At 37.7% G+C, this 19,366-nt stretch overlaps 1 protein-coding gene across 1 annotated transcript; it reads right to left on the bottom strand.

Annotated features, from left to right (window-relative positions):
* Positions 1-6,509: 6,509 nt before the first annotated feature.
* On the bottom strand, positions 6,510-18,834 carry LOC115919731. The gene is made up of 4 exons (XM_030973750.1): positions 18,733-18,834; positions 10,805-11,075; positions 8,877-8,965; positions 6,510-6,632 (listed from the first exon to the last, which is right to left on the bottom strand). Exons 1-4 carry the CDS (start codon positions 18,832-18,834, stop codon positions 6,510-6,512), a joined length of 585 nt encoding a protein of 194 aa, XP_030829610.1.
* Positions 18,835-19,366: the final 532 nt, after the last annotated feature.

Below are 19,366 nucleotides of genomic sequence, written 5' to 3'. Positions count from 1 at the left end.
ATTTTGATGACATCATCATAGTGAGAATTGTGATTAAAAGCAATATGTCAGAATTTTCTATTTGCGTGTGATACTGTATGCCTATGGACAGTGGCGTAGACAGGTTCGTACAGCTGGGGGGGATGACTGGGCTGCCAACGCTAGTGAGGGCGCAAAGCGCCCGAGCGGGGGAGGGTGTGGGAGGGGGTGTCCCCCTCCCACGGTAGGGAGCTTTTGCAATTTTGAACTTGAAATCGTGCAATCTGATGCATACTTAATGAGGTAAATGAGCACACACACACATACTATGCCTTGAATGGACATACATCGACGAGATCTACACACCGTGGCATACGAATACAGAATGGACTGACACATAGTATTGCATATTGAACCACACTACGTATTTATTTATCTCTGTGAATTTTGCTGTTACACCTCTTCAGAAAAAAAAAACAATGTCAACTGTGTACACGCAGGTATAGTCTTTGTTGTCTTGATAGGGGTATGTGGTTATGAATGAAAACAGCCTCTGTTCTGGATCATCTGGATCATCTCTTCTTGGGCCTGTGGAGATGTGAAGCTGATTGACCGCTTGAGATATCTGTCAAGTCCTTCATCATCATCGCGGAAGACGTTCAGCAACTGTTGGAAGTTTCCCTCCTCAGCTGTGTGGCCTCTAAATGACAGACCATGTCGCAGAAGGAATCGCAAGCTCTTGAAGACCTTCATCAGTGCTCGTTGAGCTGTTTCCTGCTGTTGACGGCGGTTGGCGTCCATTTTGACATCGATTTTAGCCTCAGGTTTCAAGGAAATCGCTGCCTTTGCGACTCTGTGACAATTTGAAGCCTGGTGGCTCTCAAATCTGGGTGATGCCTTTTTCCAGTTACAAAAGCCGACTGAAACAAATGCTGGTTCTTTGTTCTTGGCCAATTTCAAGAGTCCGCGTTTTTCTGCCTGTGCACAGTAGAAACACAGTACCCGTTTCAGGGAGGGTTCGTAATGGATCCAGGGGTAGCTTTGGTACCATTTGGCTTGAAACAGAATTTTCTGCGTCTTAGTTTCTACTACGGGAATGGAAGAAGTAGGGGGTGATTGGGGCTAACCCAGTCGTCAAAACCGGCATCAGCTTCATCATCATCATTCGCCTCAGATGCTCCATCACCCTCAACGGCACTTTCTTCTGGTTGAACTTCAGGAAGAACAGGCCTATCTCCGACATCATCCGATTTTGATGTAGACGGCTGTTCGTCATCATGTTCTTCTTTAATTCTCATTGTGCTTGAAAAAAGAAGTGATCTTTGATGTTTTCAACTTCTTATTATGAGCCATCCTAGAATCCTAAAATCAATTCACGCTGTGAATTATGTAAGTGACACACTCACATATATTTCCCCCTTAAAAAGTTAAGGAAGACAAGGCCTCCTGCTGAGCGGACTCACCACGTGTTTTTGTTTTCTAGTTAACTGCCTTAGCGCGTTCCTTCTCTCCCCGCACGTAATGCGCACATAACATGGCGTACGCTCGTAATCCGCATCCCTGATTTTCAATAGCTTCTTTCACACGTTAAAAGCCAATCTTGTGGTTATCTTGTGGTTTGCAATCTTAGAGGTATCTTGTGGTTATCTTGTGGTTTGCCCCATTTGAAAACGCAAAACTCGTGGTTATCTTTTGGTTTCCACACCACGAGATTGCGCGCACTGCAAAATATGCGCGATTAATCTTGTGGTTATCTTGTGGTTTCCAAACCACAAGATAACCACAAAATACTTGTAAGATTTTCTTTTTTTACCGTCTGAATTGGCTTTCACCGTGTGAATGCGGCTAATAACAATAAACACAATTACAACTAGAAATTTAATTCGTCATGGGGACGAATTAGGTGGTCTGTCTTCAATTCTTATGATCATGCTCATCTTCAATTCAATTACCCAATAAACTGATGTTAATGTAAAATGATGTATTAAGATATGGATTGATGAATAAAGTACTGATAAACTGATAGATTGAACTGATGTGAAATGAACTGAATTGATGAGCTAAACGGATAAACTGATGAACTGAACTAAACTGATGAGCTGAACTGATGAACGAAATATTGAGAAAATATCATGATAATGCATGATGATCATGATCAAATTTAATGCAAAAAATATCAAAAAAGGTAGGCCTAATGAATATGACACAAAGTATTGAGAAATAAACTACTTTTGATGATGACGATAATGATAACCATGATGATGATGATGATCATGATGATCATGAGCGTGATCCTGACATCTGATTGAAAAACATGAGGGGATATTTAGATAGCATATAGGCTCAGCTACAACATACTCAAAAATCAACAAAAACCAAGAGGAAAAAACGGCGATATTGCTCGCAAAAGACAGGAATGTAGAATCCAGATTTGAGAAAAAGTTATCTCCCATAGGGATTACACGCAAAAAGTAATGGATCAAGTGATAATATGGTTGTTTATTACATTATTTGCGATTCTACGTGTTTTAATGTTCAAAGGAACGGTACAGTGAAAGGTCAAAAAGACAAAAAAAGTGAGAAAAAAAAATTGTTGGAGACACCCGGACCAGGGACCTCGAGGTCGAAAGTCAAGTGCGTTACCGATATACCAAAACATTTCCCATAGCGATTACACGTAAAGGGAAATTAGAATTCTCAAATCCCACCTTGCAAGTGAAATATGAGCATGATCCCGGCATCTGATCGAGAAATAAATGGCACACTTGTGATAGCTTATTGTCTCAGCTACAATATACTCAAAGCTCAGCGTAAACAAAGATAAAACGACGGAGATATTGCTCGCGAAAAACGAGAATGTAGAATCCAGTTTTGAGAAAAAGTCATGTCCCATAGAGAATACACGCAAATTTTGACATGCCTCTTTTAATCGCAAAAATACGCCATGATGCCTTTGTCAAAATGAAATATTGTGTTGACTGCATTTGTAGAGAATTGTCTCAGCTAAAACATATCAAAATTTGAAAGAAAATTGATTAATATTTACAGAGATACAATCAATTTTCCAAAAATCTGCTGACGTCATAATATGCAAATTGATATTTTGAGTTCAGAGGCCATTATGATGACGTCATGAGTTAATTGAGGGTCAAATAAGACATGAAATCATATCTCCAACTCATGCTTTTTCTAACCATGATATAAAAGTTGGGGTCAATGGACTATCTGAAGAGCTATTTTGATTTTTAAAATGGCATGTTTTTGATCAAATTTGCATTATATTGTCCATAGCAGCGCGCGCGGATTTTGAACTTTGACGCGCGCTCAAGGCCTTATGAAAGGTCAAGAGTGACTGAAATTAATGTAAATTGTCATTTACGGTAAGAGGAATCTAAATCATGTAGAAAATTTGGATTTGACGTTTTCCGCGCGCGGGGACACTTACGGACGGACAATTTTGAAATACTTAAAATGACCTGATTCGTACTCTCCTTTAATAGTTAAGTGATTTTGAGCATTTTAAAATTTTGACGCGCGCGTACGTGCGCGTCATGACCTTTATGTGACCTTTGATGACATGACTTGTTGACCCGTGACCTGAAGTATATGTGATATGAATATGAATGACCTTTGGTGACGCATCATGAAGATATGATGGATAATGGAATTTCACAAAATGGCGCCTGGATGACGTCACGATGACCTGATGACCTTGAAAATGTTCCTGTCACGTCTCATGACAATGACCTATGACTGTGCTAAAATTGAATGAAATTGACGAAACCGAACGTGAGTTATCCTAGGCACAAAAAAGTGTAGGAAATAAATAAAAATAAAGAATAAATAATAAACTAGAATTTAAATCGTCACGAGGACGATTAAGGTGGTCTGTCTTCAAGTCTTATGATAGATTATAATATTTACTTTATTGAGAAAGGGAGAAATTATATAGACATGTAAACAATGATGATCATGATGATGATGATGATGATGATCTTGATAGTAATGGTGATGACGATGATGATGATGATGATCATGATGATGTTGATGATTATCATCAACAGACCATGATGACATCAGACTGACAAAAATGAGAGAACATTTAGATAGTATATAGTCACAGCTACAACATACTCAAAAATCAACAAAAATCAAGCCGAAATAACGGCGATATTGCTCGCAAAAGACAAGATTTTGTAGAATCCAGATTTGAGAAAAAGTCATCTCCCATAAGGATTGCACGCAAAAAGTAATGGATCAAGTGATAATAGGGAAATAATAAAGTAAATATGGTTGTTTATTACATTATTTACGACTGTACGTGTTTTAATATTGAAAGGAGATGGTACAGTGAAAGGTCAAAAAGAAAAAAAAGTGAAGAAAACAAATTGTTGGAGACGCCCGGACTCGAACCAGGGACCTCGAGGTCGGAAGTCAAGTGCGTTACGGATATACCAAAACATTTCCCATAGAGATTACACGTAAACGGGAAATGGAATTCTCAAATCCCACTTTGGAAGTGAAATATGAGCATGATCCCGGCATCTGAATGAAAAATAAAGGGCACACTTATGATAGCTTATTGTCTCAGCTACAACATACTCAAAGCTCAGCGTAAATAAAGATAAAACGACGGAGATATTGCTCGCGAAAGACGAGAATGTAGAATCCAGTTTTGAGAAAAAGTCATGTCCCATAGAGAATACACGCAAAATGTGAAAAATTGACATGCCACCTTTAATCGCAAAAATACGCCATGATACCTTTGTCAAAATGAAATATTGTGTTGACTGCATTTGTAGAGAATTGTCTAAGCTAGATCATATCAAAATTTGGAAGAAAATTGATCATTGTTTACAGAGATACAGTCAATTTTCCAGAAATATGCTGACGTCATAATATGCAAATTGAAATTTTGAGTTTGGAGGCCATTATGATGACGTCATGAGTTAATTGAGGGTCAAATGAGACATGAAATCATACCTCCAACTCATAATCTATTTAAATATGAAAGAAATTGTGGGTTATCTATCAATTCTGAAGAGTTAAAATGAATTTTGTATAGGCATGTTTTTGCCCATGTATTGTGGATACAGATAGCGCAGGTCGGCGCGTGCGTTCAACTTTGACAGCCGCTAATTGCAGTATTACTGGTCGGAAAAAGGTAAACAAGGTATCAAAATGCTTGGAAAAATGTAATAAATATGATAACAGAAAAAATTTGGCGATTCTATGTTGCAAAATGCCAGGACGCGCGCGCAAATTTTGAAAATGCTTAAAATGGCCTGAAACGTATGCAAAATTAATTTAGAACGAATTTGACCATTTTAAAATTTTAATGCGCGCGTACGTGTGCGTCGAGGTGCGCGGGCGGAATTTTTTGACATTTTTCGTTGACCTTCGACCTGAAGTTGATGTATACCAAATATGGTTGATTTTTGATGACTTGTTATCGAGATATGATAATGACCTGATTTTTACAAAATGGCGCCTGGATGACGTCACGATGACCCCATGAACTTGAAAAAGTTAATTAGACTTGAAATCATAGGGCGTGATGAATGACAGAAATTCAAAGGAAATTGACCATGTCGATTTCGAGTAAACGTGTGCACAAAAAAGTGTACGGAAGAAATAAAAATAAAGAAATAAAGAAAGAATAAAGAAAGAAAATTCTAGCGAAATCAATAGGTGATCTGTCATCGACAGACCACCTAATAATAAATAAATAATAAAGAAAGAAAATTCTGACGAAAACAATAGGTGATCTGTTTTCAACAGACCACCTAATAATGATGAGGATTATTATTATCATCATCATAATTATTATTATTATTAATATTATAATTGTTATCATTATTATTATTACTATTATTATCATCATTATGACTTATTAAGTAAGCAAATATCATTCCCAAAACCTGGGGGGGATGGTTGTACATGCCATCCCCCTCATCCCCCCCCCGTTGTCTACGCCCCTGCCTATGGAAGGTGAATTTTGTTCACTTCATGAATCTACATGACATTGTTCTTTGAGCAGTATCTTGCTTTCTCTGCTCTATTTCCTTCCAGATTTTGGTATGTTATAACTTGAGTCTATGGGCAATGAGAAACATACCATATGACGGGTAGAGAATTTCATGAAATCAGATGAAACTGTGAAAATGCATTCTTCATTACGTCAATTGGGGTCACTGGTGTTACTGCTTATTGTACAGGGTCAATGGACATATTGTCTCAATTTATCTTCCAAAGAACCATAATAATCAATGCTACACAGTTGAAATTTGGCATGTGGATAGACCATAATGAGAGGAGCATTTTATAACATAATATGAAATCGTAAAAATGCATTCCTTATTATGTAAAACATAAGCATACGTATCACCTCAAGTCTAGTTATTGTTGTTATGTTGTTTGTACATATGTTCTTTACTCATCTTTAAATATCAATGTTATAATTATGTATGTTTTTATATGACGAATGGAATAAAATGAAATGAAATGAAAAGTGTGACATGTATTTTATCACATGATGCGTAATGGAACAATCAATCGCGCAGATTCTTTATATGATGGATACAATGACAAATAGCCTCCTCACCTTGCACGTCTCCATGCTCTCTGGATTCAGCGTGAAGACTAGCGAGCTTGAACATGACGTCGGGATTGCTCTGAAATCATGGAAATGGAAGCATCACTTTAAATAAACAGAACTTTGTTATTCCTTGCTCATTATTCCTGATTCAGGTGTCATATGAAAGGGCAGAAACCGGACTTTCTAGAAATTTGATTTTCTCTTTGAAATTCAAATACCGTCCGCCAAATTACCTTTTCTGTTTCCTCTCTTCAAATTGATTTTTAATCACTCATGCGTGAAATATGCATCATATGAGTTACATCAAATGAAAGAGGAGGATCTAAGCTTTACAAATATGTGTCATTTATTAATTATAATTGTGATTAAGTTATGATAAGACATCGCTAATTCTCGTTTTCGTTTTTTCTGGGACGCACTATATATCTCATCTAGAAAATGATGCCTCCATCATAGAGCGATTTTACAAACGAAGACAGAAGCTATTTGAAAATTTCAAGTTTGATTGTAATCCATTAACAGGTTCACAGAATATCCTGATTACAAGCTATTTTTCATATACATACACATGTGAGACCATTTGATCTTAGACTTCATGACCCTAAAATCTAATCAGTTCATTGGCTCTGAAAGATACATACTTGTCCTGAGTTTGATGGTAATTCATCTGTCGGTAGTCGGTACTATTGATAATGTGTTCACAAACTATTTTGGATACATAGTGAGCCCCATGACCTTTGACCCCCCAAATCTAATAAGTTCATTGGCTCTGCAAGATACATACATGACCCAAGTTTGGCAGTAATCCATCATTGACTTCTTACGATAAGGCGATCACAAGCTATTTTTGCATACATAATGAGCCCTGTGACCTTTGACCCCAAAATCTAATCAGTTCATGAGATAACGTGATCATGAGAACGGGACGTACAGACGGACAACCCAAAAACATAACGCCTGCGGCTACTTTGTAGCGGAGGCATAAAAATGTCTCACAGTGGCTGCTATGAAATTCATGGGACAAAATCCCACTTTCCATCAAAATAATTAACCTTGTCTTGCCTCTTTCAAAAGATCGCTTAAAACATACAATGTACTCTTTCCCTCTGTAACTTACTAAAATAAGATTTATCGGTACCTTTTCAAACTAGATGGAACTTCGACTTCGCGCAGTCGAAAATGATGCCTCCGTCATAGAGCAATTTTACAAATTCAAGTTCGATTGTAATTCATTGACAGGTTCTCAGAAATATTGTGATTACAAGCTATTTTTGCATAATGAGCCCCATGACCTTTGAACTTGACCTCATGACCCCAAAATCTATTCAGTTCATTGCCTCAGCAAGATAAATACATGACCTGAGTTTCATGGTAATCTGTCTATCTGTTCTAATGAGCCCTGTGACCTTTGACCTTGTGTCCCCCAAAACTAATCAATTAATTGGCTCTGCAAGATACATACATGACCTAAGTAGGGCAGGAATCCATCAATCAGTTCTTGAGATAACGCGAACACAAGCTATTTTTGCCTACATAATGAGCCATGTGACCATAGACCTTTGACCTCATGACCCCAAAATCTAATCAATTCATTGGCTCTGCATTTTGGTCCTTTTTTAAAGCCTACTTCTTCCCCTGTTATTTGACAACCAAACCCCATGATTAACTTCATGATCAATTACATGTAAGATAATAAAGTTTTTGCCTACATAATGAGCCATGTGACCATAGACCTTTGACCTCATGACCCCAAAATCTAATCAATTCATTGGCTCTGCAAGTTACATATATGACCAAAGTTTGGCAAGAATCCATCAGGTGGTTCTTGAGATAACGCGATCATGAGAACGGGACGGACGGACAACCCGAAAACATAATGCCTCCGGATACTTTGTAACGGAGGCATAAAAATACTATATAGTTTATGTTTCTTTTTCACTTTCTGTAATTTTGTAAGCGATATGGTACACTTTGTTTTTAGCATTCTAAATAAATTATTATTATTATATTTTAACCTATGATTCATTCTCTTAAATAGATAGGAGTTGGGATTCTTATGGTAACTACTTATAACTCCTTTTTTTTGGGGGGGGGGGGAGAATGCAAATTTATGAAGCATATGATGCTAATACACGATAAATGGAACTTTGTTTCAATTTTGAATTAACATCTAATGTAATAAAATGAAATCAAGTAAATATGTATATAATTTACTACAAGAGTTAAAAGCGCTTTGATATATTCAGAGCCAGAATATATCAAAATATGGGAGTTAGTGCATGCACTTTTGACTCTCAGTAGACGATTTTCATTCACTTACAGTTTCAGTACTTCTAATAGGTGTTATACCATCCCTGAGCTCATCTGGCAGCGCTTGCAGGACCTTTTCATTGGGTGGAACAAATCCTCCTGTAAAAGTTGATGAAAAAACAAGAACATGTAGTGTTTGTGTGATACAATGTTGATTTTATCAAAATGCAAATGTAAACTAGATGGAATTCGACTGCGCGCAGTCGAAAATGATGCCTCCGTCATAGAGCAAGTTTACAAACCGAAACGGAAGAAATTTTTCAAATTCAAGTTCAATTGTAATCCATTAACATGTTCTCAGAATATCGTGATTACAAGCAATTTCTCATATACATATATGACCCTTTGATCTTTGACCTCATGACCCTAAAATCTACTCAGTTCATTGGCTCTGCAAGATTTCCTGAGTTAAATAGTAATCCATCTGTCAGTTCTAATGAGAATGCATCCACAAGCTATTTTTGCATACATAATGAGCCCATGATCTTATGAACCATTCATTGGCTCTGCAAGATACATAAATGATCTAAGTTTGGCAGGAATCCATCAATCTGTTCTAATGATAATACGATCACAAGCTATTTTTGCATACATAATGAGCCGCATGACTTTGACCTTTACCTCATGACCCCAAAATCTAATCAGTTCATCAGCTCTGCAAGTAACATACATGACCTAAGTTTGGCAGGAATCCATCAATCGGTTCTTGAGATAAGGCGATCACGAGCTGTTTTTGCATACACAATGTGCGCTGTGACCTTTGACCTCGTGACCCCAAAATCTAATCAGTTCATTGGCTTTGCAAGATACATACATGACCAAAGTTTGGCAGGAATCCATCAATCGGTTCTTCAGATAACGCGATCACAAGCTGTTTTTGCATACATAATGAGCCCTGTGACCTTTGACCACGTGACCCCAAAATCTAATCAGTTCATCAGCTCTGCAAGATACAAACATGACCAAAGTTTGGCAGGAATCCATCAATCGGTTGTTCAGATAACGCGATCACAAGCTGTTTTTGCATACATAATGAGCCCTGTGACCTACGTGCTCCAAAATCTAATCAGATTGTCTTCCTATGGTGATACACACTATCATTAAGTTTGAAGTTTAAATCTCCAGTGGTTCTTGAGATATGATAACAATCTCAATGTATGGAATTTCATAAGTTGACCTCTGTGACCCTTGACCTTTGACCTACGTGCTCCAAAATCTAATCAGATCGTCTTCCTATGGTGATACATACTATCCTTAAGTTTGAAGTTTAAATCTCCAGTGGTTCTTGAGATATTATGATAACAATCTCAATGTATGGAATTTCATAAGTTGACCTCTATGACCCTTGACCTTTGACCTACGTGCTCCAAAATGTAATCAGATTGTTTTCCTATAGTGATACACACTATCACTAAGTTTGAAGTTTAAATCTCCAGTGGTTCTTGAGATATCATGATAACAATCTCAATGTATGGAATTTCGGTGGCGGAGGCATAAAAATGATTTTAAAGTCAATAGTAATGGATCTGTAATTCAAGAAGGCAACTTAAAATAATATTATATCTCCAGAATTAATAGAATTTCATTTTGAAGTGATTCTGATGTACTATTTTAAAGGAATTTGATTGCTAACAAAGGTCATACAACATACATTGACATTTTGCATAAGACATTCTATAGATCAGTCAATTAACTTGTTTCAAGTGTTAAAGGAATATCGGTTTGTACTTTTATAAAAAAGAAATTAAACATTCCCAGAATGATGGTCTAATAAAAGTTAGTGCATGGTGGTTTCCTTATAATACAGTGTACTTCCTTATACTTATTGTCACTTGCCCACTAGAGCCTTTCTCCTTTTTAACAGTCTGAATTTAATAGTCTAAATTTTGTATAACTATGTGATGTACATGTTGTAAAATAAATTGATAGAAAACCTACCAGTTCCATGGAGTTCCTGCCTCCTTTGGTAGCTAGACTTTTTGGCTTCGGAAGCCAGGTCCTGCCATTTTTTTCGGATTTTCTCCCAAGACCTGTCTGAGCGACCCCCTGCTGCCATAACTGCAATCCGGCACTCCTCCCATGCATCCGCCTTCTGCCTTTCATCTTGAAGGCTACCTCTACCGCCACTCCCAAACAGACGGGATGCGTGGGATCCCACAAAGCTGCGTAAAGCTTCCACTTCGTGTGGCTCCCAAGGCTTTCCTCCCTTCTGAAATTGAAATTGAAAAGAAAAACAACACAATAGATCAGTGGAAGAAGTCATCATTCCCAGTTCCAATCCAATCCACAGAGCATCTCATTAATATCCCCCCTTACAAGGCGATTAGAGCTTCCATAACACACTCTTAACCTTGAAACCTATACCGGAATGTAGATCTGTACAACCTAGGATCATGATGATCGCAAAAGGATATGTTTTCAGAAAAAGTTACACAGGAAATCTATTAAATGTGCACTCAAAAAGGACAAAAGATGTTAGGAAAAGGGTTTACATGTAACTCACATCCTGCATAAGGCCGCATGCACGCTACCGTTATAGTGCTTTGTACACACGAGCGCGCTATCGATTACAGGCTTAATTCACGCGAGCGAGCCACAGCTTAACTGCTTCATGCTCATGGTAGTGTGCTGAGTGATTCCCACACGCTATTGATCGCCACCATCAGATTATCTCAAAATAAACTTGTCATTGGGGGATTTGTAGCTTGGCACAATGGGGATTAGCCCTGTGGCACTGGGCTGTATTCATTATGGCAGGATAAGAGTTAATGGTCTTGAACAAGAAATGTCTTTTGTATTTATTTCTTGTCTTCATCATAACCTTCCCTTTCCCTTAATGAAATTATGTTCTTGTAGAACTCATTCAGATATTTACAACATTGTATAATTGTCTAAGGTTTTCTTACTTAAATATAAATCTAGAAGCTCCCATTCTGTGTAGAGTCTACATTAATGAAACTTTGCCAGCACATGTCATGGCATTGTAATAGAGCTTCAAAACAATGTCAAGTTATTGTTAACATAGATTTATAGGTCAACCATCTTAGTCATTTATTTCAGTCATACCCTATTAAAATAAGCCATATGTCTAACTTATTTTACCTTACAGTACAAAATCTAGACATATGGCACAGAGGAAAAAGTAGATACCCAGTACATTATGGCTCCAGAACCATTCGGAAAGTTTGCTCATGACTAATTCAGTTAACGGCATGTTTCTTATACTAGGACCCATAATAGGCTGGTGTTGTGACATTTTTCTTAACAAAATGAAATAACGGTAATGGTATTTTTAACATGAAGATGAATACTTACACCCTTCATTTTGGTCCTTTTTTAAAGCCTACTTCTTCTTTTCTGTTATTTGACAACCAAACCCCATGATTAACTTCATGATCAAATACATGTAAGATAATAAACTCACAGGCTGGTGGATGTGAGGAAAATGGTACCATAGAAAGTCTATGGAAAAACTCTCAAACAGAGCATCCCAACTTTTCACTTTGCTGAATTATAGTCAAGGAACTTACAATACATTCAATTGTGGTATAACTTTGGAGAGAGAATGAATTGGCTATCAAGAATAGTCTTTTGAACTAACTTAAACTTCTAATTAATTGAGATAATTAACTAACAAGCCCACGTTTCAACCTTTTTACATGCCCCAAAATCTAGGTGTGGCTTTCAAATTGTTAATTGTTTCAAAAAACTTGAAATTGTATACCATTTACAATTCCCTATAGGAATCTTCTTTTAATTCTATCATTTTGAAGTAAAACTAGATGGAATTCGACTGCGCGCAGTCGAAAATGATGCCTCCGTCATAGAGCAATTTTACAAACCGAAACGGAAGAAATTTTTCAAATTCAAGTTCAATTGTAATCCATTAACATGTTCTCAGAATATCGTGATTACAAGCAATTTCTCATAAACATATATGACCCTTTGATCTTTGACCTCATGACCCTAAAATCTACTCAGTTCATTGGCTCTGCAAGATTTCCTGAGTTAAATAGTAATCCATCTGTCAGTTCTAATGAGAATGCGTCCACAAGCTATTTTTGCATACATAATGAGCCCATGACCTTTGATCTTATGAACCATTCATTGGCTCAGCAAGATACATAAATGATCTAAGTTTGGCAGGAATCCATCAATCTGTTCTAATGATAATACGATCACAAGCTATTTTTGCATACATAATGAGCCGCATGACCTTGACCTTTACCTCATGACCCCAAAATCTAATCAGTTCATCAGCTCTGCAAGTAACATACATGACCAAAGTTTGGCAGGAATCCATCAATCGGTTGTTCAGATAACGCGATCACGAGCTGTTTTTGCATACATAATGTGCGCTGTGACCTTTGACCTCGTGACCCCAAAATCTAATCAGTTCATTGGCTTTGCAAGATACATACATGACCAAAGTTTGGCAGGAATCCATCAATCGGTTCTTCAGATAACGCGATCACAAGCTGTTTTTGCATACATAATGAGCCCTGTGACCTTTGACCTTTGACCTCGTGACCCCAAAATCTAATCAGTTCATCAGCTCTGCAAGATACATACATGACCAAAGTTTGGCAGGAATCCATCAATCGGTTGTTCAGATAACGCGATCACAAGCTGTTTTTGCATACATAATGAGCCCTGTGACCTTTGACCTTTGACCTACGTGCTCCAAAATGTAATCAGATTGTTTTCCTATAGTGATACACACTATCACTAAGTTTGAAGTTTAAATCTCCAGTGGTTCTTGAGATATCATGATAACAATCTCAATGTATGGAATTTCATAAGTTGACCTCTGTGACCCTTGACCTTTGACATACGTGCTCCAAAATCTAATCAGATCGTCTTCCTATGGTGATACATACTATCCTTAAGTTTTAAGTTTAAATCTCAAATGGTTCTTGAGATATCGCGCTAACAAACTCAATACAAGGAATTTCATAAGTTGACCTCTGTGACCTGTGACCTTTGACCTACGTACTCAAAAATCTAATCAGATCGTCTTCCTATGGTAATAAATACTATTCCCGAGTCTTAAGTTTAAATCTTAAATGGTTCTTGAGATATTGTGATAACGGTCAAACGGGACGGACGGACGGACGTACGGACGGACGGACGGACGTACGGACGGACGTACGGACGTACGGACGGACAACCCGAAAACATGATGCCTCCGGCACCACCTTCGGTGGCGGAGGCATAAAAAAATACATGATTATTTAGGCATGTTTTAGGACTACCGGTAGCATGGAGCCATAACGTACATGCAACACCATCGCTATCGCCCTCTCTAATCAGTACTAAAATAAAAGCAGCATTCTGGAACTCAGTGTGTGGTATTCTGTTTCTTTTGATTACAAAGTTCTTTTGATAATATAATATAACTTTAAAACATCATGACAAAATCATTTACAACACTGTATGTCTCTCTATTTACAAAAATTATAATATGGAAGAATTTTCAATGACAAGTACATGTACTTCTGAATACACCGTAATACAATGTATATATGTCCTAAATTATTATCTGAATTCAATTGTTAAAATCTAAATACAATCATCATAATTTCCAATAGTTGTAACAATATAGACAGAGAGAGGTAGATATCAAGGTTAATTGATTTGATTCATTACGGAATTTGATAAAGAACAAAAAAAGATAGCTTTAATAATTTATAAGCGAATACAGTGTACATGTGTCATTGAAGTAATGGTCCTTTGTTTTCATTGTTAACCAATAAATGCTGTACATGTCAATGATTGCAAATTACAATTATATCATGCAATATCAAAAATATTGATTTTGATGCAAAGGATACAGATGCCCGATTACAGGCACCGAACGTAGCTGGGTATACATATTACTCTCTACGTTGAAACTTTACACATGTAGATTACGGGCCGTATGCGTCTTTTTGTAACCTTAATATTAATATTTGAATAAATGAATATTTGCGTTGGTTGGGTGTGGTGGAGATCAAAATAAAATCAGCCAGATTCTGGACTAACCAGTATGTCGCAATGATTATGGACAAGTTACGACCTGGGTAGTCTATTGTTTACGGTAAGCCTCCTGATTTTCTCGCAATGTCATTTATTTTAAAGCCCCACTGCATTACTACTTGCGCCCTCTATATAGCAAACAATTCCTAATCAGTGACCATTAGTCCCCATGATCCTCTTTTTCTTATGTTAAGTGAGAGCTGATTTGATGAGATAACCACCTTCTAGTGACCTTGCAACTAGGGTGGTCTAATCCCTTTTGTAAACTAGTACAGATGGGCTTTAAGAAAATATAGCTTTGCAGTTTGCACTTAATTTTTGGATGACATCTCATTATTTGATAAATTATCGCATCAGATTCTGTGTGTGTGCGTATCATGAATATTTATGACTAGCGCACGACGTCTAGGTTCCTATTGAGCTAATCAAATGCAGTGGTAGGATAGCTAGGTTAGGGAAAAAAAAAGACGCTGGCCGAGTGGCGGCATACACCCTTTCACGGTTAAGGCCGCCATTTTAATTTAAAAGTAATCATTGCGCCATCAATGTTTTCAGATGCGCATATGTTTTGTTGCGTCACTGCCTGCGCTGCAAGTGCGCTCACATCATATTGACATATGGCGCCACTTTAATTTACAAGTAAACAAACTTGTTTACTCATAAATTAAAATGGCTGCAATTAATGTCTGCGCAGGAGCACTCTTGTAACCTTTCACGGTTACAAGAGTGCGCATGTGCTGACATTAAATTACAAGTAAACAAAGTTGTTTACCTGTATCATGTGAGCGCACGTACATGTACAGCACAGGCAGTGACGCAACAAATACATGCGCATCTGAAAATATTGATGACGCAATGTTTACTCACAAATTAAAATGGCGGCCTTAACCGTGAAAGGGTGTATTATTGTTTTGTGTTATCTTTTGTTGCATCTTCCAGGGGAGTGTTTTTTTCAAAGACTAAGATCGACTTTAAGTTGGACTACGGTAAACTATGGCAGGCCGTTCATGCCACGTATGGGTATTGTTTGCTCTCACCATTTACTGGCATTGGTCTCAATGGATGTAGAAATTTACATTTATTGATAATATTATTGAAGGAAAAAATATTATCTAAAGATCATAATGGTGAGAGCAAACAGTGGCATATGAACGGCCTGCCATAGTTAAGTCCCAACTTAAAGAGATAGTACAGCGCTAATATTGTTGTAAGTTGGTATTCTGAAAATCATTTTATCCCTATTATCTCTTGAAGGACTGCCTCTATCTTATCTTTGACCTGCCATTTTAATGGACCCTACCAATCATGAAGATCTATTTTATATAAGCATGATTAAGTAGGTCAACCAATATGAATACTTTCTGCCATATCTGAAGATGCACTCCCAGCGCATACCAATCTTTCAGAATACCAATTATCTTGTCATATATCTCTTGTGTGCATATTCGAATGGGCCAGATTAGGCGCCATTTTATTAATAATACGCACAATTACAAGCCCACAAAAGTTTGGGCGCAGGCACGGCCAAAGAGATGAGAGAAAAAATACATCAAAAGATACAACAAAAGTTACCACAATTTTCAAAATACCAACTTTATCTTATCTTCAAAGATACAACAATATTAGAGATAATACGAGTTCAGAATACCGCCCCAGGAGTTACATGAACTCGCACCGGAACTGGAATATTCCAGTTCTTTTTTGTTTTATAGCATTCAATCTTTATTGCATTCATTCAGTACAAAAAATAAATATCATACATCTTCATTAATTGATATACAATATATCAAAATGTAACGAAAATTGTATGGCCCTCAGAAATACATATGATAGTTAAATACATAGTACATAATTGTCTTCAAATTATTTATACAGAATGAATATTATACAGGGGTGATAGTGAGCACTAAAAAAAAAAGAAGGTTTTTTGTTTTTCAACCACCCTTGAGTAAAAAAAAGAGAAGAGGATTTGCGGGGAAAAAATGGCATCTACATGTAACAACATTCCCCCTTTCGAGTAAGAAAATTGCAAAAAAATAGGGCAAAATAGGGAAGATTAGAGAAAATAACAGGGAAATCTGTAAAATCAGGATAAAAGAGGGAAGAAGAAAAACAATCTGGTAAAAAAAAAAAAAATCGGGAAAAATCGGGAAAAATCAAAAAAAATAAATCAGAAAACGATTTAAATCGGGTTTTTATCAGGCCTGATTATAGATTGATTATAATAATCATTTTGGGGGGCATTCTTTACTGCATTCATTCGGTACAAACGAAAAACCATACATCTTTCTTGTAATTGATGTACATAACTGATATTCATAACTTATAGACCAACAATTTCTTTACATTTTGATGTTATACTTATAACGTCAATATGTAAAGAAATTGTACCGCCCTCAGAAATACATAATACAGTTAAATACACAGCACAAGACTTCAAAATAATTATACTGAATGAGTATTATAGTCTTCCCCTCCCCTTCCCCCCTTCCCCCAACAATCAAAATACAAACAAACAAAACAGGCAAACAGAAAGAAGAGAAGAGATGAGGGCAGTCAACTCCACACAGTTTCCTCGATCGCATGCTTTCTTTTCTAGTTAAATCAGAGCTGGGTGTAAAGGTACTGAAAATTTATCCCAAATTTTTACGACTCTCGATGCGGAGAGGCGCAGGGGCCTGCCAGGTTACGTGTTACTTTTACTAGGTTAATATACTAATATACACTGTCTTGAGAGGTTCTGGTTAAAACTACATGTATGCGCAAGAGGTGACCCCAATAGTACTATTTGATGAGGGGCACAGCACCGAAGCAAATGGTACTTTTGGAGTCACCGAGGCCCATAGTTCTAACAAATACCTCAAATAGAAGGCATGGTATATTTGTTTTATATCCTGCATTAAAAATTTATTTAAAGGTGAAATTTAAAAAAAATCACAAATATGTCAACTAATGTATCACTAGAAACTGGTAAGCTAACAGATGGCCATCGTACAAGTTTTAGGTCAACTACATATCGGGTGATTTATAAAAATATAAATACAATAATACAACCACCTCCATAGCAGCTGGGATATACGAGAGATTCGCCGGAAAAATAATGTTTTAATGACGTCACTATATGGACCAATACTGCCCAAGCAGACGACATCGCATAAAGAAAGAACATAATTGCAAAGCTATTATTTGTCAAATTATGAGTTTAGTGAATCATGAAAATCATTACTGATTTTATTATTTACGATATAAATCTACGTATCTACCTATTCTACTTTGCTATGTTGCACCTCAACATTGCATCACCGAAACTTAAAACACATCGCCAAATTGCTCATACTCCCCCGCCCAATAGCGCCCTCCGTGACCCTTGCGTCCGAGCGCTGCCAACGTAACCTCTTCCTCTTATCACGAGTTCCCTAGAACACACCTTGGTAAAGGCGCTGGGGATGGAGGGAGGGAAAATAGGTAGATACGTAGATTTATATCGTAAATAATAAAATCAGTAATGATTTTCATGATTTACATCAATAAATCAACATATCTACCTATTCTACTTTGCTATAGACCAGCACAGATTAATGCCGGGTGGTAAAAACCAAGCAAACTTATCAAATTAATGAGAAATAGACGACGAAGCCGCCTTCAGAGAAGCGACCGCGGGCACATCTTTGAGGTAAAAAGCAGTAAAAGAACTTGGAGACTTCCAAAAAGCTGCCTTACAGATATCTCGAACTGAAACTCCGTTGAAAAGAGCCCAAGACGTACTGACACTGCGAGTATCATGAGCACGAGGAGCCCTGCCAGGCGTCAAGGCCTCAGGGCCCGCAGCCTTGATAGCCAGGACTAACCACCTGGAGATCGTATCCCGAGATGCCGCCGAATGTGGCTCTCGAGAAACCAGAAAGAGCTGATCCGACTTGCGAAAAGGCTTCGTCTTGTGAAGATACCATTTGAGGGCGCGAACGGGACACCACAGCTTGTCCCCGGAGACCGAAGACAAATCCGACAAGGGATGGAGCACCACTTCCACTGAACCCGACGTGTCAGATTGATTCTTAGCAATAAAAGAAGCCTTGGGAATCAAACGAACCCCACGTCCTTCCCAGCGGATATGCCCAGGGGCAACTGAAAGGGCATGAAGTGAGCTCCTACGCTGACCAGAAGCGATTGCCATGAGAAAAACCGTCTTGATCGTAGTATGCAGAAGCGTCGCAGAACACAGCGGTTGGAAGGGAGGACGTGCTAAAGCTTCCAAAACCTTGGGTAAACTCCACGCTGGCGTCAGAGGTCTGAAGTCTCTTAAGGGAGAAAGACTTCAAAAGAGCCGCTAGCTGAGGAGTAGAGGAAACCGAAGCACCATCGGCAAACCCCGAATGAACTGCAGCTATAGCTGACCGATAGCCACGAATCGTCGACAGAGCTCTTCCCTTGTCATACAAAGAGATCAGAAAGTCAGCAATAGAAGGTAAAGACGCCTCTCTA

Source organism: Strongylocentrotus purpuratus, unplaced genomic scaffold (assembly GCF_000002235.5).
Source record: "Strongylocentrotus purpuratus isolate Spur 01 unplaced genomic scaffold, Spur_5.0 spur5_contig_866, whole genome shotgun sequence".
NCBI lineage: Eukaryota > Metazoa > Echinodermata > Echinoidea > Camarodonta > Strongylocentrotidae > Strongylocentrotus > Strongylocentrotus purpuratus.
Note: the sequence above shows the minus strand (reverse complement) of the source record. Positions and strands in the feature narration are given on the sequence as shown.

Coding starts and splice junctions, on each gene's coding strand:
- LOC115919731 (XM_030973750.1), bottom strand. CDS start 18,834: ATGGTATCTTCACAAGACGAAGCCTTTTCGCAAGTCGGATCAGCTCTT. Junction 11,076..18,732: donor CGGGATACGATCTCCAGGTG/GTTAGTCCTGGC, acceptor TTTCAATTTCAG/AAGGGAGGAAAGCCTTGGGA. Junction 6,633..8,876: donor CTATTAGAAGTACTGAAACT/GTAAGTGAATGA, acceptor CCATGATTTCAG/AGCAATCCCGACGTCATGTT.